This window comes from Eubalaena glacialis, chromosome 18, assembly GCF_028564815.1.
Source record: "Eubalaena glacialis isolate mEubGla1 chromosome 18, mEubGla1.1.hap2.+ XY, whole genome shotgun sequence".
Lineage (NCBI taxonomy): Eukaryota > Metazoa > Chordata > Mammalia > Artiodactyla > Balaenidae > Eubalaena > Eubalaena glacialis.
The window spans coordinates 4,600,962-4,625,277 of record NC_083733.1 but is presented as its reverse complement, the minus strand read 5'-3'; the positions used below and the strand labels follow the sequence as shown (position 1 = coordinate 4,625,277).

General features: G+C 42.6%; 1 protein-coding gene and 1 pseudogene across 2 annotated transcripts in view; one reads left to right on the top strand and one right to left on the bottom strand.

The window, feature by feature from the left end:
- The window catches only part of MEAK7 (MTOR associated protein, eak-7 homolog), a 37,409-nt gene that overhangs the window by 10,336 nt on the left and 2,757 nt on the right, over positions 1–24,316 (bottom strand). Inside the window, exons 2-5 of one of the 2 annotated variants that reach the window (XM_061173608.1) lie at positions 23,311–23,345; positions 13,750–13,927; positions 9,653–9,883; positions 9,149–9,293 (exon numbers count right to left, since the gene is read on the bottom strand). In XM_061173608.1, the coding sequence (XP_061029591.1) occupies positions 9,149–9,293; positions 9,653–9,883; positions 13,750–13,902 (529 nt within the window). In that variant the 5' untranslated portion in view covers positions 13,903–13,927; positions 23,311–23,345. The remainder of the gene's footprint in view (positions 1–9,148; positions 9,294–9,652; positions 9,884–13,749; positions 13,928–23,310; positions 23,346–24,316) is intronic. The other variant, XM_061173609.1, reaches the window with a different exon arrangement.
- On the top strand, positions 15,018–15,538 carry LOC133078519 (c-Myc-binding protein-like; annotated as a pseudogene).

Sequence of the window (24,316 nt, the reverse complement as noted above, 5' to 3'; positions counted from 1 at the left end):
AAAGAAAAAGAACGTAAAATATCTCACTTTTTTTTACATTGATTGCCAATGTTAAAGTATATTTTGGACAAATTCTTAAAATTAATTTTGCTTGTTCCTTTTCGGTATTTCCATGTGGTTACTGAAATATGTAAAATTTCATATGTGGTTGGCTTTGGAGTTCACGTTCTGTCTCTGTCGGACAGTGCTCATCTAAACAATTCAACATCGACACTCTTATCTTTTCTCTCTGCTCCAAGCTGCATTTCAGAGACACAGGAGACAGCTACACCCTCACCCCAGGGCCCCAAGACTCCCCAGCGATCCCTCCTGAGAGGGCTACACCAAAAGCCACTAGTCCTAACAAAATCATTTGGAAAGGATTTAGAAAGTGTGCTGTCCTCCAGCTATGGCAGGGTAGTGGTTGGTTACTTCCTGGGCACCCCTCTAGTTTATCTGGGGAGAACGGGTTTCATTAACTACAAATTATACTTAATTGTTTCCGACCAGCAGCCATCATTCTAATTTCCATCTCTTACCTATTAAGAACAGAGGTGACATGGAGGTGATACCAAAAGACAAGCTATTGGTACTTCATTCATATATAGATATACATATATATAAAAAACAGTATTATACAGTATATTATGTCATTATTCTTTCCAAGTTCCAAATACCTCACTTAATTTTTCAAACTGTGTTTAAAAATCCAGCTTTATAATAAAACAGTAACACTTTTATAAAACGAATCTACTTTGCAAAGAGATTCACCACAAGGTATTTTTAAATCCCAAATAAATTTAATTATATACTGTTTCTCAGCCAACAATAGCAGAATATATATTCTTCTCAAGTGTACCTGGAATATTCTCCAGAACAGATCATATGTTAGGCCATAAAACATGCCTCAATAAATTGAAAAGAACTGAAATCATGTAATGTATGTTCTTCAACCACAATGTAATGAAATTACAAATCAGTAACAAGGCAATTTGGGGATTTCACAAACACATAGAAATTAAAGAATATACCTCTAAACAACCAACAGGCCAAAGAAGAAATCACGAGGGAAGTTAGAAAATACTGAGATGGGGACTTCCCTGGTGGCGCAGTGGATAAGACTCCACGCTCCCAATTCAGGGGACACGGGTTCGATCTCTGGTCAGGGAACTAGATCCCACATGCATGCCACAACTAAGAGTTCACATGCCAGAACTAAGGAGCCGGTGAGCCGCAACTAAGGACCCCGCCTGCCACAACTAAGACCTAGAACGACCACATATATAAATAAATAAATATTTTTTTGGAAAGAAAGAAACTACTGAGATGAATGAAAACAAAAACACAATATACCAAAACTTATGGGATTCAGCTAAAGCAGTGCTTAGAGGGATATTTATAGTCATAAATGCCTATATGAAAAAGAAGAGAGATCTCAAATCAATAACCTAACCTTCTAACTTGAGAAACGAGAAAAAGAAAATCAAACTAGTGATCAGAATCAAGATGGTCAGTCGTAGGACGTGGAATTCACCTCTTCCCACAAAAACATCAAGAATACATCTATGAATGGAACAATGCTCTCAGAAAACTAGCAGAAGACCTCAAACACCTCAAAGGACAAGAAAGATCTCCATGTAACTGGGTAGGACAAAGGAAAAAAAAAATAAAGGAAGTGGGATGAGACCTGTGCCCCTGGGGGGGTGGAGCTGAAGCAGAGGAGAGGTTCCCACACCCAGGGAAGCCTCACCGGTGGGGAGATCATCTGGGACAGAAAAGGGAGCTTCAGAGGCTTGGAGGAGAGCACAGCAACCAGTTAGTGGCAGGCAGGACAGAGAGAGACCTACACGGACGGTTGTGCCACCGCCCTGTGTGCCCCAGCCTAAGACGCGCATCCGCTGGTATGGGTGGGGGCTGGGTGCTGTAACACGGGGTTTAGAGGACAGACCCAGGGAGAGGACTGCTGTTGGCTGTGCGGAGACAGCCTGAAGGGGCTGGAGTGTGGGGTGCAGCAACCAGGAGTGTTTGCGGAAGAACCCCGGGCCGCCATAGAAGCGAAGCGCCATTGTTAAGTGGCATGCCAAGGTAGAGGCAGGGCTGCCATCGCAGCCTCTTTCCCCACCCGCCGGCTCCTGCCTATGCAGGCTCCAGGACAGGCTCCCGCCCAGGCAGGCTCACACACCCCAGCCACCCCGGTCCCCTCCTGCCTGGGCAGGCTCGTGTGCCCCAGCCACTGCCCTGGTGCCCCCAGAAGCAGACACCAGTGGGTTGTCCATGCGCAGAGGTGGGGCTGAAATCACAGCTGAGGCCCACAGGCCGTGTGACTTAGGAAGCAGAGCTGAAATCTCTCCCCACGGCTGCGTGAACCTTGGATTTATACCTCCATGGCCGACTTTGTAAATTCAGTGCCTGTGGAACATCCAAACGGACAACTGGTGCTCTCGCAGCTGGGACGGGTCTGGCCTTAGCAGTTGTGGGCTTTGTGGGCACGTACATGCAGGGGCTGGGCTGGGCCGGGGTCTGAGCTGCATCCATGGCTCCCACAGTGGGTCCAGGTGTGTAACTACTGCAGTCCTGGGACCTGACTTCAGTGGATCTGTGCTGGTGGCCTTGTGAAAACAAAGCCTGAGAGGCCCCAGGGCTGACTGCCGGCACACCCACAGTTGAGGTGGGGCCGAGGGCAGTGCCAACAACAGTGCACTTCGTGAGCCCGCACAGCAGGTGAAAGGTGACACACTCACAGGTGAACAGCTCCAGCAGAGTAATACTCAGTGGCTCCTCTCCCAGTGGGAACGCTCCAATCCCGCCTATTCTTGCACTGCAGATCAGAAACGCAGCTCAGAAACAGAGCTAGGGGCTTCTACACCAACAACTAGAGAGCAGACCCTGCCCTGGACAGAGCAGTGATAACCACAGAGGGAAGAGGGGCCCCCACTCACTGTCCAGTGTAGGCTCTGCTCACCGCAACACCAGTCGCACCTCCTATCAAGGGGATAACAGCCAGCACACACTGAGGAAAGAGGCAGCAGGCATCCATACTAAAAACAGCCCTTGCACCAAAAAAATATTAAACCCATGCAGGCTACACAGGGACACTCCCACATAAAAACAGCCCTCCAAGACCACAGTAGATAATTGTTTCTCCTATACTCACAGAGCAAGAGAAATATAAGTAAAATGAAGCAGGAGAGGGACCACTCCCAATTAAAATATCGAGAGAATTCCCCTGAAAGAACAAACATGAAATGGGCCTCTTCAGTCTAATAGATACCAAGTTCAAAAAGGAGATAATGAAAATACTGAAATAATGATATACTGATAGAAATGAAATTTCTATCGATAGAAATGCAGATTACTGTAAAAAGGAACTAGAAACTATAATGAGGAGTCAAGAAACATTCGAAGATTCATTTGCTGAGACGAAAGCAGAACCAAAGGCTATGAATAGCAGAATAAGTAATGCAGAAGAACGAATAAGTGATCTGGAAGATAGAGTAAAGGAAATCACCCAATCAGGACATCAGACAGAACGTCAAGTGAAAAAAATGAAAGCAATATAAGAGACCTATGGGAGAATATAAAGCATGCCAATCTACACATAATAGGTATCCCAGAAGGAGAAGAAAGAGAAAAGGGGATCGAAAATGTATTTGAAGAAATTATGGCTTAAAACTTCCCAAAGCTAAAGAAGGAAACAGATATCCAGATACAGGAAACACAGAGGGTCCTGAACAAGATAAACCCAAAAAGGCCTACACCAAGACATAGTATAATAAAAATGTCAAAAGTTAAACATAAAAAGAGGATTCTAAAGGTAGCAAGAGAAAAACACAGAGCTAATGACAAGGGAATCCCCATAAGGCTATCAGCTGATTTCTCTACAGAAACGTCGCAGGCCAGAAGGGAGTGGCAAGATATATTCAAAGTCCTGAAAGGGAAATATCTGCAACCTAGGACACTCTACCCGGCAAGATTATCATTTAGAATAGAAGGAGAAAAAAAGAATTTCTCAGACAAGCAAAAACTAAAAAAATACAGCAATCCTAAACCTATCCTAAAAGAAATAGTGAAAGGTCTTCTCTAAATAGAAAAGTAGTAAGAATCTATAGGAAAGAGAAGATCACAATTATTTTTCTAGAATGTGTTTGAGCCTAAGTGACTACCAGTCTAAAGCAAGTAGATAAAGGAAGGGGTTAACATACTTGAAAAACAGGGCAACCACAAATCAAAAACATACAACAGATTCACAAAAATCAAAAAGAAAAAACTATAAGCATAATACAAAAGAAAAGCATCAAACCACAAAAGGAAAAACAAAAAGAAAAAGGGACAAAAGAATATAAAATCAACAGGAAAACAAGGTTTAAAATGGCAATAAATATATATCTATCAAAAATTACCTTAATGTCAATGGACTAAATGCTCCCATCAAAAGACACAGAGTGGCAGATTGGATATAAAAACAAGAGTCTACAATATGCTGCCTACAAGAGACACACGTGTGTTAAAAGTGAGGGGATGGAGAAAGATACTGCATGCAAACAGAAATGAAAAGAAAGCAGGGGTCGCAATACTCATATCAGACAAAACAGACTTTAAAACAAAGGCTATAAAGAAAGATAAAGAAGGACACTATATAATAATAAAGGGATCAATACAAGGAGAGGATATTACATTTGTCAACATATATGCACCCAATATAGGAGCACTCAAATACAGAAAACAAATACTAACAGACATAAAGGGAGAAATTGACAGGAATATAGTAATAGTAGGAGACTTTAACACCCCTCTCACATCAATGAACAGAGCTTTGAGACTGAAAATCAATAAGGCAACAGAGGTCCCAAATGATACATTAGAACAGTTAGACTTAATTGATATCTTCAGGACATTTCATCTAAAAAAAAATACATTCTTTTCAAGTGCACACAGAACATTTTCTAGGATTGACCACACACTTGGGCACAAAACAAGCCTCAACAAACTTAAGAGTATAGAAATTATTTCAAGCATCTTTTCTGACCACAACGGCATGAAACTAAAAATCAACCACAGAAAAAGAAACGAGAAAAAAACAATTACATAGAGACTAAACATGCTACTAAAAAACCAATGGGTCAGGCTTCCCTGGTGGCGCAGTGGTTAAGAATCTGCCTGCCAATGCAGGGGACACGGGTTCGAGCCCTGGTCCAGGAAGATCCCACATGCTGCAGAGCAGCTAAGCCCATGCACCACAACTACTGAGCCTGCACTCTAGAGCCCGCAAGCCACAACTACTGAGCCCGCGTGCCACAACTGAAGCCCACGAGCCTAGAGCCCTGCTCCGCAACAAGAGAAGCCACCATAATGAGAAGCCCGTGCACCGCAACGAAGAGTAGCCCCCACTCACCACAACTAGAGAAAGCCCGCACGCAGCAACGAAGACCCAACGCAGCCAAAAATAAAAATAATAAAATAATAATAAAAAAAAAACCAATGGGTCAATGATGAAATCAAAGAAGAAATTAAAAAATACCTTGAGCAAATGACAATGAAAACACAACCATACAAGAACTATGGGATGTAGCAAAAGCAGTTCTCAGAGGGTAGTTCATAGTGATTCAGGCCTTCTTTAAGAAACAAATAGCTCAAATAAACAACCTAACACACTACCTAAAAAATTTAGAAAAAAGAACAAACAAAACCTAAAGGAAAAGATAATAAAGCAAAGGAAAGATAATAAAGATCAGAAAGGAAATAAATAAAAGAGAGATTAAAAAACAAACGAAAAAATCAATAAAACAAGAGCTGTTTCTTTGAAAGGGTAAACAAAATTGACAAACCTTTGCCCAGGCTCACCAAAAAGAAAAGAGAGAAGACCCAAATAAACAAAATAAGAAATGAAAGCAGAGAAATCACAACAGATACCACAGAAATACAAAAAACCATGAGTGAATACTATGAAAAATTATATGCCAACAAATTTGACAACCTCCAAGAAATGGACAACTTCCTAGAAACATAGAGCCCACCAAAACTGAATCACGAAGAAAGAGACAACTTAAACAGACCAATCACTAGAAAAGAAATCAAATCTGTTAAAACAAACAAACAAACAAACAGCAAACAAAACAAAACCTGCCTAAAATAAAATTCCAGGACCATATGGCTTCACAGGCAAATTCTACCAAACATACAAAGAAGAACTTATACTGATCTTTCTCAAATTCTTCCAAAAGACTGAAGAGGAAGGAACACTCCCAAAGACATTCTATGAAGACACCGTCACCCTGATACCAAAAGCAGACAAAGACACTACCAAAAAAGATAATTACAGGCCAATATCTTTGATGAATATAGATGCAAAAATTCTCAACGAATTGTTAGCAAACCGAATCCAACAACACATAAAAAAGGTCATACACCACAACCAAGTTGGATTCATCCCAAGATCACCAGGATGGTTCAACATATTCCAATCAATCTACATGATATACCACATCAACAAAAGAAAGGACAAAAACTACATGATCATCTTAATAGATGCATAAAAAGCATATGATGAAATTCAACACCCATTCATGATAAAAGCCCTTACAAAATTGGGTATAGAGGGAACGTATCTCAACATAATAAAAGCTATTTATGACAAACCCACAGCCAACATAACACTCAATGGTGAAAAACCAAAAGCCTTCCTGCTAAAATCTGGAACAAGACAAGGGTGCCCACTCTCACCACTTCTCTTCAACATAGCATTGGAAACCCTAGCCACAGCAATCAGACAAGAAATAGAAATAAAAGGTATTCAACTTGGTAGGGCAGAGGTAAAATTATCATTATACACAGATGACATGATAATATATATAGAAAACCCTCAAGACTCCACACAAAAACTACTAGAACTGATAAACGAATCCAACAAGGTAGCAGGATACAAGATTAACATAAAGAAATCAATTGCATTTCTTTACACTAACAATGAAATACCAGAAAGGGAATGTAAACAAATAATCCCTTTTAAAATCACACCAAAAAAAAAAAATACTTAGGAATAAACCTCACCAAGGAGGTGAAAGACTTATATGCTGAGAACTATAAAACATTAATAAAGGAAATTAAAGACGATTTAAAGAGGACTTCCCTGGTGGCGCAGTGGTTATGAATCCGCCTGCCAATGCAGGGGACATGGGTTCGAGCCCTGGTCCAGGAAGATCTCACATGCCGCAGAGCAACTAAGCCCGTGTGCCACAACTACTGAGCCTGCGCTCTAGAGCCCACAAGCCACAACTACTGAGCCCGCAGGCCACAACTACTGAGCCCACGTGCCTAGAGCCTGTGCTCTGCAACAAGAGAAGCCACCACAATGAGAAGCCCATGCACCACAATGAAGAGCAGCCCCTGCTTGCCGCAACTAGAGAAAGACCGTGTGCAGCAACAAAGACCCAACACAGCCATAAATTAATTAATTAATTAATTATTTTTAAAAAGATGATTCAAAGAAATGGAAAGATATCCCATGCTCTTGGATTGGAAGAATATTGTTTAAATGGCCATACTACCCAAAGCAATCCATAGGTATAATGCAATACCTATGAAATTACCCATGACATTTTGCACAGAAATTGAACAAATAATAATAAAATTTATATGGAATCATAAAAGACCCAGAATTGTCAAAGCAATCCTGAGGAAAAAGAGCAAAGCTGGAGACCTAACCCTCCCAGACTTCAGACAATATTACCAAGTTATAGTAATCAAAACAGCATGATATTGGCACAAAAACAGGCATATAGATCAATGGAACAGAAGAGAGAGCCCAGAAATAAGCCCACACACCTATGGCCAATTAATCTTCAACAAAGGAGGCAAGAATATACAATGGAGAAAAGACAGTCCCTTCAGCAAGTGGTGTTGGGAAAGCCGGACAGCCACGTGTAAATCAATGAAGTTAGAACACACCCTCTCACCATGCACAAAAATAAACTCAAAATTACTTAAAGACCTAAATATAAGACAAGACACCATAAAACTCCTAGAAGAGAACATAGGCAAAACATTCTCTGACATAAATCATACCAATGTTTTCTTAGGTCAGGCTCCCAGGGCAATAGAAATAAAAGCCAAAATAAACAAATGGTACCTAATCAAACTTAAAAGCTTTTGCACAGCAAAGGAAACCATAAACAAAACAAAAAGACAACCTACAGACTGGGAGAAAATATTTGCAAATGATGTGACCAACAAGGGCTCAATTTCCAAAATATACAAATGGCTCATACAACTCAACGACAAAAAAAAACCCAAACAACCCAATCCAAAAATGGGCAGAAGACGTAAATAGACATTTCTCCAAAGAAGACATACAGATGGCCAAGAGGCACATGAAGAGATGCTCAAGATCCCTGGTGGTCCAGTGGTTAAGAATCCGTCTTGCAATGCAGGGGACTCTGGTTCAATCCCTGGTCAGGGAACTAAGAACCCACATGCCATGGGGCAACTAAGCCTGCGTGCCACAACTACTGAGCCCATGTGCCACAACTACTGAGCCCATGTGCCACAACTAGAGAGAAGCCCGCACACTGCAATGAAAGATCCTGCGTGCTGCAACTAAGACCTGATGCAGCCAAAAATATATAAATATTTTTTCAAAAAAGAGTAAGAATGTATATATTCATATATAATATATAACTGAGTCACTTTGCTGTATAGCAGAAATTGACACAGCATTGTAAATCAACTATACTTCAATAAAAATTTTTTTTAAAAAAGGAAAGAAAACCAAACTAAATCTAAAAGAAGCAGAAGAAAGGAAATAAAAGACTTGGATGAAGATAAATGAAATAGAGATTAGACAACAGAGAAAACCCATAAAACCAAAAGTTGGCTCTTTGAAAATAACAAAAAGTGAACAAACCATTAGCTAGACTGACCAAGAAAAAAGGAGAAGAATCAAATGGCTAACATCAGAAATGAAAGTGGGGACATCACTACTGACCCTGCAGAAATAAGGATTATAAGGAAATACTATGAATGATTGCCCACAATTAAATAATCTAAATAGTCCTCCAGAGTTGGAAGACTCACATTAGCTGGTTTCAAAACTTTAGTACAAGCCTACAGTAATGGAGATGGCGTGGTACCACTCTACAAGGCCAAGGTCTAAGGACTAAGGCAGGGCACTTGCCTTGAAGCTTCATCTCGGAGCACAGCTGAGCAGCCAGCACCTTCACCCTGGAAAGGGAGCCTGGGGCTTGCTTCTGAGTCCAGCCTCTCAGCTCCTGTCTGTAGTTTAGCACGTGTGCCACAGAGCCAACCAGATCCTCTGTAAACTTGAAGACCACAATTTTACCATTAATCGCATTTCTGTTGTGACCTATGACCTACATCATATCAACATGGGGAAGGGCGTCTCATCTCTTTAAGGCCAACTGTGATGGACCACAATATGGAACAGATCATGTAACTTGAGTAGTTACTCATTTTTCTAATGATACCTTTGGCTGGTCTAGATTGCCAGTGCTTTTTTGTCCAGGAGTTCTGACCTCAACCAGTGACGTGGTCTAGGTACCCCCCCGCCAGGGTGGACTTGTGCACAATGCCTCCATCAGCTGCTTAATCGTCCTAGGTCCCCCACCAAAGGATACCAAGGCTGCTTGGGATGGCTGCGAAGGGCCTGGTGGCCTCTTACCTTTTGGACCTCTCTTGCTTTCACGGGACCTTCTGTGGCAGAAATCATTTTCAGGATCACGAGACTCTTCTCCTCGGCATTTCCTTTCAAAAGGTGGGACATGGACACTGTGAACTGCTCCTGGGAGATGCGCTCACTGGGCCCCTTGGTGTTCCCAGTCACGTCCACCCTCCGCATGCCCTCAAACAGCCTGGTGACCATCTCTGCGGGAAGAGCTTCCCCCACGTGGCTCTGCGGGGACAGGTAGGTGAAAAGGTCAGACAGGGTGCCAGTCAAATGAGGCAGGATGATGGAAAAACAGCTAAGGGAGAAAGACCAACCACTGCCACCAGCACATAACCTTCCTAGATCCCCAAATGCACCATCTCTCCCCACCTAAGGGCATCATGACACCCCAGGACCCACACACCTAACGCGTCCTGGCTTGTGGCTCAGCTTGGCCATCAGACTCTTCCATCGTCTGTTCCCATCCTGCCCTCCAGACTTCCCAGTCTCCCCAGACTGGCCGTGTCATTCCTGCCTCTGGCCATCGTCTGCTCTTCACTCTGCTTACAACATCTCCTCAATTCTAGATTCTAGTAGCTGTCATTTGCATGTCTAACTTTATTTCCATATGGAACATATGGTCTGTGTAGTGATAAATTGGTCTCCTCTATATTATGGACTTCCAAATATATTAGCTAGCTTTATCAATCCGAGTTCTTTGTGCTCAATATGCATTGGAAAGGGGGGGGAAGGATAAATTGGGAGACTGGGAGTGACATATACATACTACCATATATAAAATAGATAACTAATAAGGTCCTACTGTATAGCACAGGGAACTCTACTCAATACTCTGTAATGACCTATATGGGAAAGAAGCTAAAAAAGAGTGGATATATGTATATGTATAACTGATTCACTTTGCTGTATAGCAGAAACTAACACAACACTGTAAATCAACTACACTCCAATAAAAATTTTAAAAAATTAATAAAATCTAGTTCTTGGGACTTCCCTGGTGGTCCAGTGGTTAAGACTCCAAGCTGCCAATGCAGGGGGCATGGGTTCAATCTCTGGTCAGGGAACTAAGATCCCACATGCCACGCGGCACGGCCAAAAGATTTAAAAAAAAAAAAAATCTAGTTCTTAATTGTCTTGCCAGTAACATTCTGTAAATATCCTTTTCTTTTTTTTTTTAAATTTTTTATTTAATTTTATCTTTAGCTGCATTGGGTCTTCGTTGCTGCATGCAGGCTTTCTCTAGTTGCGGTGAGCGGGGGCCACTCTTTGTTGCGGTGCGTGGGCTCCTCATTGCGGTGGCTTCTCTTGTTGCGGAGCACGGGCTCTAAGCGCGCGGGCTTCAGTAGTTGTGGCACGCGGGCTTGGTAGTTGTGGAGCATGGGCTTAGTTGCTCTGTGGCATGTGGGATCCTCCCAGACCAGGGCCCGAACCTGAGTCCCCTGCATTGGCAGGCAGATTCCCAACCACTGCACCACCAGGGAAGCCCTATCCTTTTCTCTTTCACTCCAACATCAAATCTGATTTGGTCCAGGGATCACAAATACAGGGGGAGAGAAAGCAAACCATGAACTAAATCAGTGGGGTCTGAAAACTGAACTCTCCTGAAACAACTTCTTGTGTCTACACGGTCTGTGACAACATTGATATTCTGCATTTCTTATAAAGGAGTTTCCCACCCTCATTGCTCAAAAAGAGTATTCCTATTTCTGTCGGTGTTTCCAAAGTTCTACTAGAAGAGAAACCTCTAATTCATTCCCAAAGGAACCTTTATTTGGTTGCCAAGGTTTTCTGATCAACTTTTCACCCTATTTATCTTTTTTTTTTGCTGCATTGGGTCTTCGTTGCTGTGCGCAGGCTTTCTCTAGTTGCGGCGAGCGGGGGCTACTCTTTGTTGCGGTGCACGGGCCTCTCATTGTGGTGGCTTCTCTGGTGGAGCACAGGCTCTAGGCATGCAGGCTTCAGTAGTTGTGCCACGCGGGCTCAGTAGTTGTGGCTCGCGAGCTGTAGAACGCAGGCTCAGTAGTTGTGGCACATGGGCTTAGCTGCTCTACGGCATGTGGGATCTTCCCGGACCAGGGCTCAAACCCGTGTCCCTTTCACTGGCAGGTGGATTCTTTTTTTTTTTTTTTTTTTTTAATACTTAGATATACTTTTTTTTTTTTTAATAATTCTTTATTTTATTTATTTGTTTTTGGCTGTGTTGGGTCTTCGTTTCTGTGCGAGGGCTTTCTCCAGTCGTGGCAAGCGGGGGCCACTCTTCATCGCAGTGTGCGGGCCTCTCATTATCGCGGCCTCTCTTGTTGCGGAGCACAGGCTCCAGACGCGCAGGCTCAGTAGTTGTGGCTCACGGGCCTAGTTGCTCCGCGGCATGTGGGATCTTCCCAGGCCAGGGCTCGAACCCATGTCCCCTGCATTGGCAGGTGGATTCTTAACCACTGTGCCACCAGGAAAGCCCGTGGCAGGTGGATTCTTAACCACTGCACCACCAGGGAAGCCCCACCCTATTTATCTTGATAAACACCCGTGAACGTTGTCACCAACTCAGCAGTTAAGTCCCTAAGTGGCCTGTCTTGTTCTGTCTACTCCAGCTTATTGGGCGACCCAGCAGACTGGGGTGCTTTTGGTCTAGTGGAGATACACACATGATACACACACACACACACACACACACACACACACACACACACACACAAGCTGTGACCCCAATCCTCCCTGGCCAGTTTCCTCAACTATAAGGTGAGTATGTTGGGGGATCCCCAATGCCATCAGCTCCCATTCTGCATGTTCTAAAAGAGGAGGCTCTCCTCAGAAAACTAAAAATAGAGCTACCATATGATCCTGCACTCCCACTCCTGGGCATACATCCATGCAAAACTATAACTCAAAAAGATACCTGCACCCCTATGTTCACAGCAGCACTACTCACAATAGCCAAGACATGGAAACAACCTAAGTGTCCATCGACAGAGGAACGGATAAAGAAGATGTGGTACATATACACAATGGAATATTACTCAGCCATAAAAAAGAATGAAATAATGCCATTTGCAGCAACATGGATGGACCTAGAGATTATCATACTAAGTGAAGTAAGTCAGACAGAGAAAGACAGATACTATACGATGTCACTTATATGTGGAATCTAAAATATGGCACAAAAAAGAACCTATCTACAAAACAGAAACAGACTCACAGACATATGGAACAGACCTGTGGTTGCCAGGGGGAGGGGGAGTCAGGGAGGGATGGATTGGGAGTTTGAGGTTAGCAGATGTAAACTATTGTACATAGGATGGATAAACAATGAGGTCCTACTGTATAGCACAGGGAACTATATTCAATATCCTGGGAGAAACCATAATGGAAAAGAATATAAAAAAGAACGTATATATGTGTATAGCTGAGTCACTTTGCTGTACAGCAGAAATTAATGCTACGTTGTAAATCAACTATAGTTCGATAAAAAACTAAATTTAAAAGAGGAGGCTCTGAAATGGCGTCACACGTGGCACCGCCTCCCCCCTGCCCAGGGGGTGGGCCGATGAGGTCTGTTCGCTGCTGTCTCGCTCTGAGCACCCAAATCACCCAAACGCGTGGCTAAGAGTCCCATGGAACGGGGCCAAAAGACGGGTCAAAGGGCAGTTCTCACTCGTTGTCAGGTGCACCTTGACTCTGAAACTTCGTTATTTTGTTAGGAAAACCACAAAGTTCTTAGGGCGTCAAATACTTACGAATCCTAAAGGCCAAGGTGGACTTGAAACTTTGCAGTCATTGGACCCACAAATACAGCTAAGGGTAGCCTGTCGCTCCTCGGGAGGGAAACCAGGGACAGTGGTTCAAGAGACAGGAAGAGGCCAGCCCCTCTAGTCAACCTCAAGTGCGAAAAGTCCCCAAAACACTGTGATACGAAGGCTCAGCAGAGCAGCTGCAACACGGACCACGGAAGCCACAAAGCTGAAAGTAGGTACTATCTGTCCCTTTCCAGAAGACACATCCCTCAGTGTTCCCACACCTGTCCTACAGGAACAGACAGCCAATTTTGGCCTGACCCCTCTCGAAACTAAACATGAACTTCTGACTGTTACTCTTGCCTTCAGTGCCTGCAGAGAGAAGGATCTGGGCGAGGTACTGGAGCCGAGTTCCTCTGACGACAGAGCATCAAACAATCTGTCAATCTCGGCCTGCTCCTCAGGAAGAAACCGCGAGGAGAAACTCTGCCCCGGGTGGCTCTTGCTATTCCCCATCTGTCCTTGTAGCCGGCAGGATTCTCTGCAGAAGGAAAGTTCACACCCAGTTAGGAGGGAAATCAAAATGTAATAATCATACAAAATAAACATCGATAATTACATGGTCAAGGTAATCAATATTGACCTACTTGCAAAATGCAGCTACAACACATCAGAGCTATGTAATGTTGTTTCAGTGTGGTAGAAATTAATGGTCAACACAAAGTGGGAAAACCCAATTCTAATTCCTCTCACTGCCTGAGGCCTGCTCATAACTGCCAACCAACAGTCTGGATTTCTTTATTCGAAAACAGTTTCTAAGCTAATGTAACTAAAATGTAGAAAAAACAGGATTTCAATCTAAATATTCATTTTTTAAAAGTCTGAGTTGAAAAAATAATCTATAAAGCTGGATGATCACACATATTTAAATAAAATCAATACCCTGAAAATATCAAAAGCTGGATGATCACACATATTTAAATAAAATCAACACCCTGCAAATATCACCTACAGAGCAGATGTGCTATTAGACATGTTTTTCCTTTTGTGATCCTGGCTCCACCTGGCTGGCTGTATGGTCTTGGGCAAGCAACCAAAACTCTCTGTGCGCCAGTTTCCTCGTTTGTAAAATGGGAATAATCACAGCCCAACCTCAGATGGCTGTGATCATGGTTGGCCAAAGCTGTGAGATCAGGACTTCCCTAGTGGCGCAGTGGTTAAGGATCTGCCTGCCAATGCAGGGGACACAGGTTCGAGCCCTAGTACAGGAAGATCCCACATGCCGCCGAGCAACTAAGACCATGCGCCACAACTACGGAGCCTGCGCTCTAGAGCCCACGAGCCACAACTACTGAGCCTGCATGCCACAACTACTGAAGCCCGTGCACCTAGAGCCCACGCTCCACAAAAAGAGAAGCCACCACAATGAGAAGCCCGCAGACCACAACGAACAGCAGCCCCTGCTCGCCGCTGCTGGAGGAAGCCCACATGCAGCGACGAAGACCCAATGCAGCCAAAAATAAATAAATAAAATTAATTTATTAAAAAATAAATAAATAAATAACATACAAAGGAATTCCCATAACATTATCAGCTGATTTTTCAGCAGAAACTCTGCAGGCCAGGCTGCTCCGAGCCCGCCCGCCACGGTCTCCGGCGCCAGCTACGCCGCTGCCGCTGTCACTATGGCCCATTACAAAGCCGCCGACTCGAAGCACGAGCAGTTCCGGAGGTACTTGGAGAAGTCGAGGGTGCTGGACACGCTGACCAAGGTTTTGGTAGCCTTATATGAAGAACCAGAGAAACCTAATAGTGCTTTGGATTTTTTTAAAGCATCACTTAGGAGCTGCTACCCCAGAAAATCCAGAAATAGAGCTGCTTTGCCTAGAATTGGCAGAAATGAAAGAGAAATATGAAGCTATTGTAGAAGAAAATTAAAAACTGAAAACAAAGCTCGCTCAGTATGAACCACCTCAGGAGGAGAAGCATCCTGGATAGGATTCTTCTCAGTTGAAAAGACACTGAAAAATGGTTTTGTACGACTTGAATAGTTTGTATAGTATATAATCTTTTCCGAACAGATGCTATAGCACTCTTTTAATATGTTAAATTCACCTATCACACTTTAACTGTTATAAACACATATACTTAGAATCACCAATAAAAACTCAATATAACTTTCTTCGGGTCTTAAAAGCAGGAGAATCAAAAGGGAATCCTGGAAAAAAATCTAAACACAGCCATCTAATTCATTACCTTAAAAGACATTCTGTTTATTAGTCTGACTAGGAATGATGGTACTGGTTGTATTTTAGCCGAGGAAGTTTAGCATGGAGCTATTCCTTGGTTTAGTTCAGGATATGAACACAGGTACAGTCATTCTTTAAAATGAAGATGACAGTGTTGTTTATATTCTCTGTAGGCAGCTGGAGAGATCTGTGTGACATAAGATACTGTTGCATGGGGTCTCATAAATCTTCTGCTCTTGTTTATATAATGTAGAACAAATGACTCTTCTTTGCCACCACTTTGCCTTAGATAACTGTGTGAGTGCCAGTGTGAACGCTGACACCACGTTTCCTTCTAGGCAATCATGCCCTATCTGATAACGTTGCCTTGCTTTGCTGTGTGCTTCCGTGAGTCCCAGTTGCACATTGGCCTTTCTGTGTTGTTTTTCAACTTGCTATAATAGCAGTTATCCTGATTGTAATCTATATAACTTTAAAGAGAATCACACTGTTCCCCTGCCTTACTTGTTGCTTAGCTGAACACAGAACAGAGGCAATATAAAATTCTGCGTTCACGCACAAGCTGGGACAAGCAGGGGAATGAGCCATGTATCGTGGAAAATTACAGTTTGCGGGTATAATTATATAGTGCTTTTTTCCCCTCAAAGTATTTTTCTAGCCTTGAATTCATTTTATCTCATTATCCCTGTGAAGTAGGTAGGCAAGTATGAGGGGAGGTGGGGTGCTGAATTTTTAGGCCAAAGACTGATATGAATACAAATTATTTACTAATTGTAGAACCTTGGGCACATCAGTTAACTGCTCTGAGATTCACTTTCCTCATCTGTTAAATGGGAATAATATCTGTGCTGCCTACCTCACAGGGTTGTTGTGAGGGTCAAATGGAATGTATGTGAAAGATTTGTAAATGGTAAAGCACTATATTCTTGTTAAAAAAAAAAAAAAAAAGAAAGAAACTGCAGGCCAGAAAGGAGTGGCAGGATATACTTAAAGTGATGAAAGAGAAAAACCTACAACCAAGATTACCCAGCAAGGATCTCATTCAGATTCAATGGAGAAATCAAAAGCTTTTCAGACAAGCAAAAGCTAAGAGAATTCAGCACCACCAAACCAGCTTTACAACAAATGCTAAAGAAACTTCTCTAAGTGGGAAACACAAGAGAAGAAAAAGATCTACAAAAACAAACCCAAAACAATTAAGAAAATGGTAATAGGAACATACATATCGATAATAACCTTGAGTGTAAATGGATTAGATGCCCCAACCAAAAGATACAGACTGGTTGAATGGATACAAAAACAAGACCCATCTATATGCTGTCTACAAGAGACCCACTTCAGACTTAGCAACACATACAGACTGAAGGTGAAGGGATGGAAAAGGATATTCCTTGCAAATGGAAATCAAAAGAAAACTGGAGAAGCAATACTCGTATCCAATAAAATAGACTTTAAAATAAAGACTGTTACAAGAGATAAGGAGGGACACTACATAATGATCAAAGGATCAATCCAAGAAGAAGATATAACAATTATAAATGTTTATGCACCCAACACAGGAGCACCTCAATACGTAAGGCAAATGCTAACAACCATGAAAGCAGAAATCAACAGTAACACAATAATAGTAGGGGACTTTAACACACCACTTACACCAATGGACAGATCATCCAAACAGAAAATAAATAAGGAAACACAATCTTTAAATGACACAATAGACCAGATAGATTTAACTGATATTTAAAGAACATTCTACCCAAAAGTGGCAGAATACACTTTCTTCTCAAGTGCACATGGAACATTCTGCAGGATAGGTCACATCTTGAATCACAAATCAAGCCTCAGAAAATTTAAGAAAATTGAAATCGTATCAAGCATCTTTCCTGACCACACGCTATGAGATTGGAAATCAATTACAGGAAAAAACCTGTAAAAAACACAAATACATGGAGACTAAACAGTGCGCTACTAAACAACCGAGAGCTCACTGAAGAAATCAAAGAAGAAATAAAAAAATACAAAGGAACAAATGACAATGAAAACACGACGACCCAAAACCTATGGGACACAGCAAAACCAGTTCTAAGAGAGAAGTCTATAGCAATTCAATCTCACCTCAAGAAACAAGAAAAATCTCAAATAAACAATCTAACCCTACACATAAAACAACTAGAGAAAGAAGAACAAAGAAAACCCAAAGTCAGTAGAAGGAAAGAAATCATAAAAATCAGAGGAGAAATAAATGAAATAGAAACAAAGAAAACAATAGCAAAGATCAATAAAACTAAAAGCTGGTTCTTTGAGAAGGTAAACAAAATTGATAAACCCTTAGCCAGACTCATCAGAAAAAAAGGGAGAGGACGCAAATCAATAAAATTAGAAATGAAAAAGGAGAAATCACAATTGATACTGCAGAAATACAAAGGATTATAAGAGATTACTACAAAGAACTATATGCCAATAAAATGGACAACCACGAAGAAATGGACAAATTCTTGGAAAGGTACAATTTTCCAAGACTGAACCAGGAAGAATTAGAAAATATATCCTAAAAAATATAAATATTTTTTGGTAAAAAACATACCTATCACAAGAAATGAAATTGAAACTGTAATTAAAAATCTTCCAACAAACAAAGGTCCAGGACTAGATGGCTTCAGAGGCAAATTCTATCAAACATTTATTTATTTATTTATTTTTAATTTATTAATTAATTAATTTATTTTTTGGCTGTGTTGGGTCTTTGTTGCTGCCCGTGGGCTTTCTCTAGTTGTGGCGAGCGGGGGCTACTATTCGTTGTGGTGCGCAGGCTTCTCATTGTGGTGGCTTCTCTTGTTGTGGAGCACGGGCTCTAGGAGCACGGGCTTCAGTAGTTGTGGCTCGCAGGCTCTAAGAGCGCAGGCTCAGTAGTTGTGGCACACGGGCTTAGCTGCTCCGTGGCATGTGGGATCTTCCCAGACCAGGGCTCGAACCCGTGTCTCCCGCATTGGCAGGCGGATTCTCAACCACTGCACCACCAGGGAAGCCCTAACAAACATTTAGAGAAGAGCTAACACCTAACCCTTCTCAAACTCTTCTAAAAAATTGCAGAGGGAGAAACACTCCCAAATTCATTCTATGAAGCCACCTTCACCCTGATACCAAAATTAGGAAAAGATATCACAAAAAAAGAAAATTATAGGCCAATATCACTGATGAACACAGATGCAAAAATCCTGAACAAAATACTAGCAAACAGAATCCAACAACACATTAAAACGATCATACACTATGATTAAGTGGGATTTATCCTAGAGATGCAAAGATTCTTCAATATATGCAAATCAATCAATGTGATACACCACATTAACAAATTAAGGAATAAAAACCATATGATAATCTCAACAGATGCAGAAAAGGTTTTTGACAAAATTCAACACCCATTTATGATAAAAACTCTCCAGAAAATGGGCATAGAGGGAACCTACCTCAACATAATAAAGGCCATATACGACAGACCCACAGCAAGCATCAAACTCAATGATGAAAAACTGAAAGCATTTCCTCTAAGATCAGGAACAACACAAGGATGTCCACTCTCTCCACTCTTATCCAACATAGTTTTGGAAGTCCTAGCCACGGCAATCAGAGAAGAAAAAGAAATAAAAGGAATATAAATTGGAAAAGAAGAAGTAAAACTGTCACTGTTTGCAGATGACATGATACTATACATAGAAAATCCTAAAGATGCCACCAGAAAACTACTAGAAATAATCAATGAATTTGGTAAGGTTGCAAGATACAAAATTAATGCACAGAAATCTCTGGCATTCCTATACACCAACAACGAAAAATCAGAAAGAGAAATTAAGGAAACAATCCCATTTACCATCTCAACAAAAAGAATAAAGTACCTCGGAATAAACCTGCCTAAAGAGGCAAAAGATCTGTACTCAGAAAACTATAAAACACTGATGAAAGAAATCAAAGATGACATAAACAGATGGGGAAATATACCATGTTCTTGGATTGAAAGAATCAATATTGTGAAAATGACTATACTACCCAAAGCAATCTACAGATTCAATGCAATCCCTATCAAACTACCAATGGCGTTCTTCACAGAATTAGAATGCCATTACAATTCGTATGGAAACACAAAAGACCCCGAATAGCCAAAGCAATATTGAGAAAGAAAAACGGAGTTGGAAGGATCAGGCTCCCCGACTTCAAACTATACCACAAAGCTACAGTAATCAAGACAGTATGGTACTGGCACAAAAACAGAAATATAGATCAATGGTACGCACATATGGGCACCTAATTTACGACAAAGGTGGCAAGAACATACAATGGAGAAAAGACAGCCTCGTCAATAAGTGGTGCAGGGAAAATTGGACAGCTACATGTAAAAGAATGAAATACACTCCCTACCACCATACACAAAAATAAACTCCAAATGGATTAAAGACCTAAAAGTAAGGCCAGACACTATAAAACTCTCAGAGGAAAACATAGGAAAAACACTCTTTGACATAAACCACAGCAAGATAATTTTTGACCCACCTCCTAGAGAAACAGAAATAAAAACAAAAATAAACAAATGGGACTTAATTAAACTTAAAAGCTTTTATACAGCAAAGGAAACCATAAACAAGACAAAAAGACAACCTTCAGAATGGGAGAAAATATTTGCAAATGAAACAACAGACAAAGGATTAATCTCCAAATATACAAATAGCTCATGGAGCTCAATATCAAAAAAACAAACAATCCAATTTAAAAATGGACGGAAGACCTAAATAGATATTTCACCAAGGAAGACATACAGATGGCCAAGAGGCACATGAAAAGATGCTCAACGTCACTAATTATTAGAGAAATGCAAATCAAAACTACAATGAGGTATCACCTCATGCCGGTCAGAATGGCTGTTAACAAAAAATTTAGAAACAATAAATGCTGGAAAAGGTTTGGTGAAAAGGGAACCCTCCTGCACTGTTGGTGGGAATGTAAATTGATACAACCACTATGGAAAACAGTATGGAGGTTCCTTAAAACACTAAAAATCGAACTACCATATGACCCAGCAGTCCCACTACTGGGCATATACCCTGAGAAAACCATGATTCAAAAAGAGACATGTACCACAATGTTCATTGCAGCCCTATTTATAATAGCCAGGACATGGAAGCAACCAAAGTGTCCATCGACAGATGAATGGATAAAGAAGATGTGGCACATAGATACAATGCAATACTAGCCATAAAAAGAAACGAAATTGAGATATTTGTAGTGAGGTGGATGGACCTAAAGTCTGTCATAGAGTGAAGTAAGTCAGAAAGAGAAAAACAAATACTGTATTCTAACGCATATATATGGAATCTAAAAAAAAAAAAAAAAATGGTACTGATGAACCTAGTTGCATGGTAGGAATAAAGAGGTAGACATAGAGAATGGACTTGAGGACACGGGGTGGGAGAGGGAAGCTGGGGCAAAGTGAGAGTAGCACTGACATATATACACTACCGAATGTAAAATAGTTAGCTAGTGGGAAGCAGCCGCAAAGCACAGGGAGATCAGCTCAGTGCTTTGCGATGACCTAGAGGGGTGGGATAGGGAGGGTGGGAGGGAGGCTCAAGAGGGAGGGGATATGGGGACATATGTATGCATATGGCTGATTCACTTTGGTGTACAACAGAAACTAACACAGTATTGTAAAGCAATTATACTCCAATAAAGATCTATTTATAAAAACAAAGGATAAAAAAAATAAACTCCAGGTACCAAAAAAAAAAAAAAAAAGTGAACAATTCAGTGGCATTTGGGACATTCACAACATTGTGAGACCACCACCTTTATCTAGTTCTAAAACATTTCCATCACCCCAAAAGACACCCCACACCCATTAGCAGTTATCCCCCATCCCCGATCCCTCAGCCCCTGGCAACCACTAATGCGCTTTCTCTGTGGATTTGCCTCTTTCGAACATTTCATGTAAATGAAATCATCCAGTACATGGTCTTTGGGGTCTGGCTTTTTTCAGTCAGCATAATGTTTTAAAATTTCATCTGCATGGTAGCATGATCAGTACTTCATTCCTTTTTATGGGTGAATAATATTTATGGTAGATGGAGATACCGTCTTTGGTTTATCCATCCATCTGTTGATGGACATTTGGGCTGCTTCTATCCTCTGGGTGTTGTGAACAGTGCTGCTGTGAACATATGTGTACACGTACTTGTTTGAGTCCCTGCTTTCAAATTTGGGGGCAGCAGGTACTATACCTAGGAATGGAATTGCTGGGTTGTATAATCTGATGTTCACTTTTTGAGGAATTGCCAAACTATTTTCTGTTTTACATTCCCAGCAGGAAAGCATGAGGGTTCCAATTTCTCCATACCCTCTCTGACATTCTTGCTATTTTTCCATCTTTTTAATCCAGCCATTCTGGCAGGGCTGCCCATCTGCCCCAAACAGGAAGCCTCCAGCAGAGGGCTCCTTGGATGGGAGCTGTAGCGCACTTGCAAAGGCTGCTGGAAATGGGTGCTTGTGCAGCCCAGTTTGGGGCTATCACTCATGGGCCACCTGATCTAAATGCTTCCAATTCTCAAGTTTTTCAGCAGCGTAAGAGCCAAGAAGGAAAACTTCCGGCCCTGGGCTCAAGGTCCAGCCTGCGTGAGGCTTTCTTCATGTCTAAGATACAGCGAGCGGCACCAGCGGGTGCCTGGTCCCCTCCAGGGGGCATAGCCCAAGCGGCCATGCCAAGGCAGACCCGTCCTGTTCGTCAACTTTTCTAAGAGCCCCAAGAAACAACCTGATCACGTAGGACTTGATGAGGAGACGAGCCATCATCATTTGATTTTTAAATACCCGCCACTTCCGGAAGAGAGTAGGAAAGAGTGCCAAGCAAAGGCAGAAAGAAGGTACCAACATCACTGACTCTGCAGTTAACTTAATATATTCTGCCAACTGCAAAGCAGTGCTCTTAGTATTAAGTGTCTGAAAGCAACGCCTAAGAGAAATCACAATAGAAAATAGGTCGATGCCCCCTGGCTAAAGACAAGCAGGAGTGCGCGTGTGGTCAGAGCTGCATTTCCAACCCAAGGCAGCGAGGAAGCATGGGGGGCTCGGTGAGAATGTGAAGGGGGATGCTTTATTGGAAGGCTCAAAAAAGGGGTTGGTGCCATTCAGTGACTGGGTAGCTTAATCCTTCTCATTGAGGATGCAGGAGGAACAGAGAAGGGCTAGGGTAATAATTAAGAAGGATGCTGCATTGTTCTGTTGACCAGAAAGCAGGCTGCAGGTTATTTTGGGACCCCGCACAGTGACCTGATCTGTCTACACAGCGTGATTTTGCTTTCACTTGGTTCCACCCCAGCTTTACTTCCATTAGCGATAAAGCACGATAGCTTTAGTCAAAAGTATCTTTAGATTCATACCCTTCCAACCAGGGAAATTCAAGATTCTCTCAAAATCTGTGTTAATTTATCAAGTCACCAAAAGACCAGTCACACAACTCTCCCTGCGTCCCTACCTTGTTATCCTGCTGAAATCCTGGAAATGGTAAATGAATTAAAATGTACCCTAGTGAAATCTATTTCGTTCTCAGGGTCTTCCTAGCAAAGATCACCACGCTTTTTCACTTCATCTAGAAAACCTTAAGGTTTGTGACATGAGAAGGCCCCTGACTCACCTAAACTCTGGAAGAGATGACAGCCTTCTGAACACCTGGGGGGAAAAGTTTTTGAGATGTCAGCACACCTTCATGTCAGAGCTGGACCCTCCAGGCCGGCTGACAGCCGTGCCCACCCAGGTGGGCTCCCAAGGCCAACCTGGCGGATGCGTGTGGTCCCCTCGGAACGTCAGACACCAGTCTCTGTGGACAGTTCCCTTCTGCCCGTTGTCTGGCTCAGAGGACCCTCATGTCCACCTCTGCACCCCTCACCATCTACTCAGCCTCAGGTTCCAAGACTACCCGGCATTCTTGACTTTCCTAGAACCGACTGCTGCCTTACCTGACATGGACACAGGTCCCTCCTTACTAACTCTCTTTGCGCTGCACCCACACCTGCATTGCCTGACTCACCCACCATAGAATCTGAATGCCATTAAAGAGACTGCCGCACGGCCACCTGGCCAGCACCTGAGCCAGCCTGGCACACACAGGCACGGGGACGCGCCGGTCCAACGGCTGTGTTGTTCCCCACCCACCCCTCGGGTGGACGGCCTGTTCTCTCACCACCTCGTGAGATCCCGTGTGCTAACTCCAGGAGGTCGGCCTTGCCTGGGTCCCTCACGTTCGGGCCCCACGGGACTCACTCCCAGACCCCAGGCACTCAGGGCCCCTTGGATCAGTGCCACTCACTCCACCACCCGTGACCAGTCCCCTGCCCACCTCTGTACCCCATGGCCCACCAGGCCTGGGCCACCAGGGAGAGCTGACAGCAAGGACGGGGGCTCCATCTAAATGCCGCACCTCAAACTTCCCACATCCTGGGAAAGCATCCTTCCTTCTCAAAACCAAGGAATCGCCCTACCGGGGGATACCAGCCTCTTTTAGGGGGACGTCTGGGGCTAAAAGGCTGCCAACGTGTAAATGCCTCTCCTCAGACATTCCCAGATGTTCCATGACTGAGCAAGCAGTGCGGCCAGGGGCAGTGCCACTGAGAGGTCATGGGGCCTGCCCCCTCCAGCACACT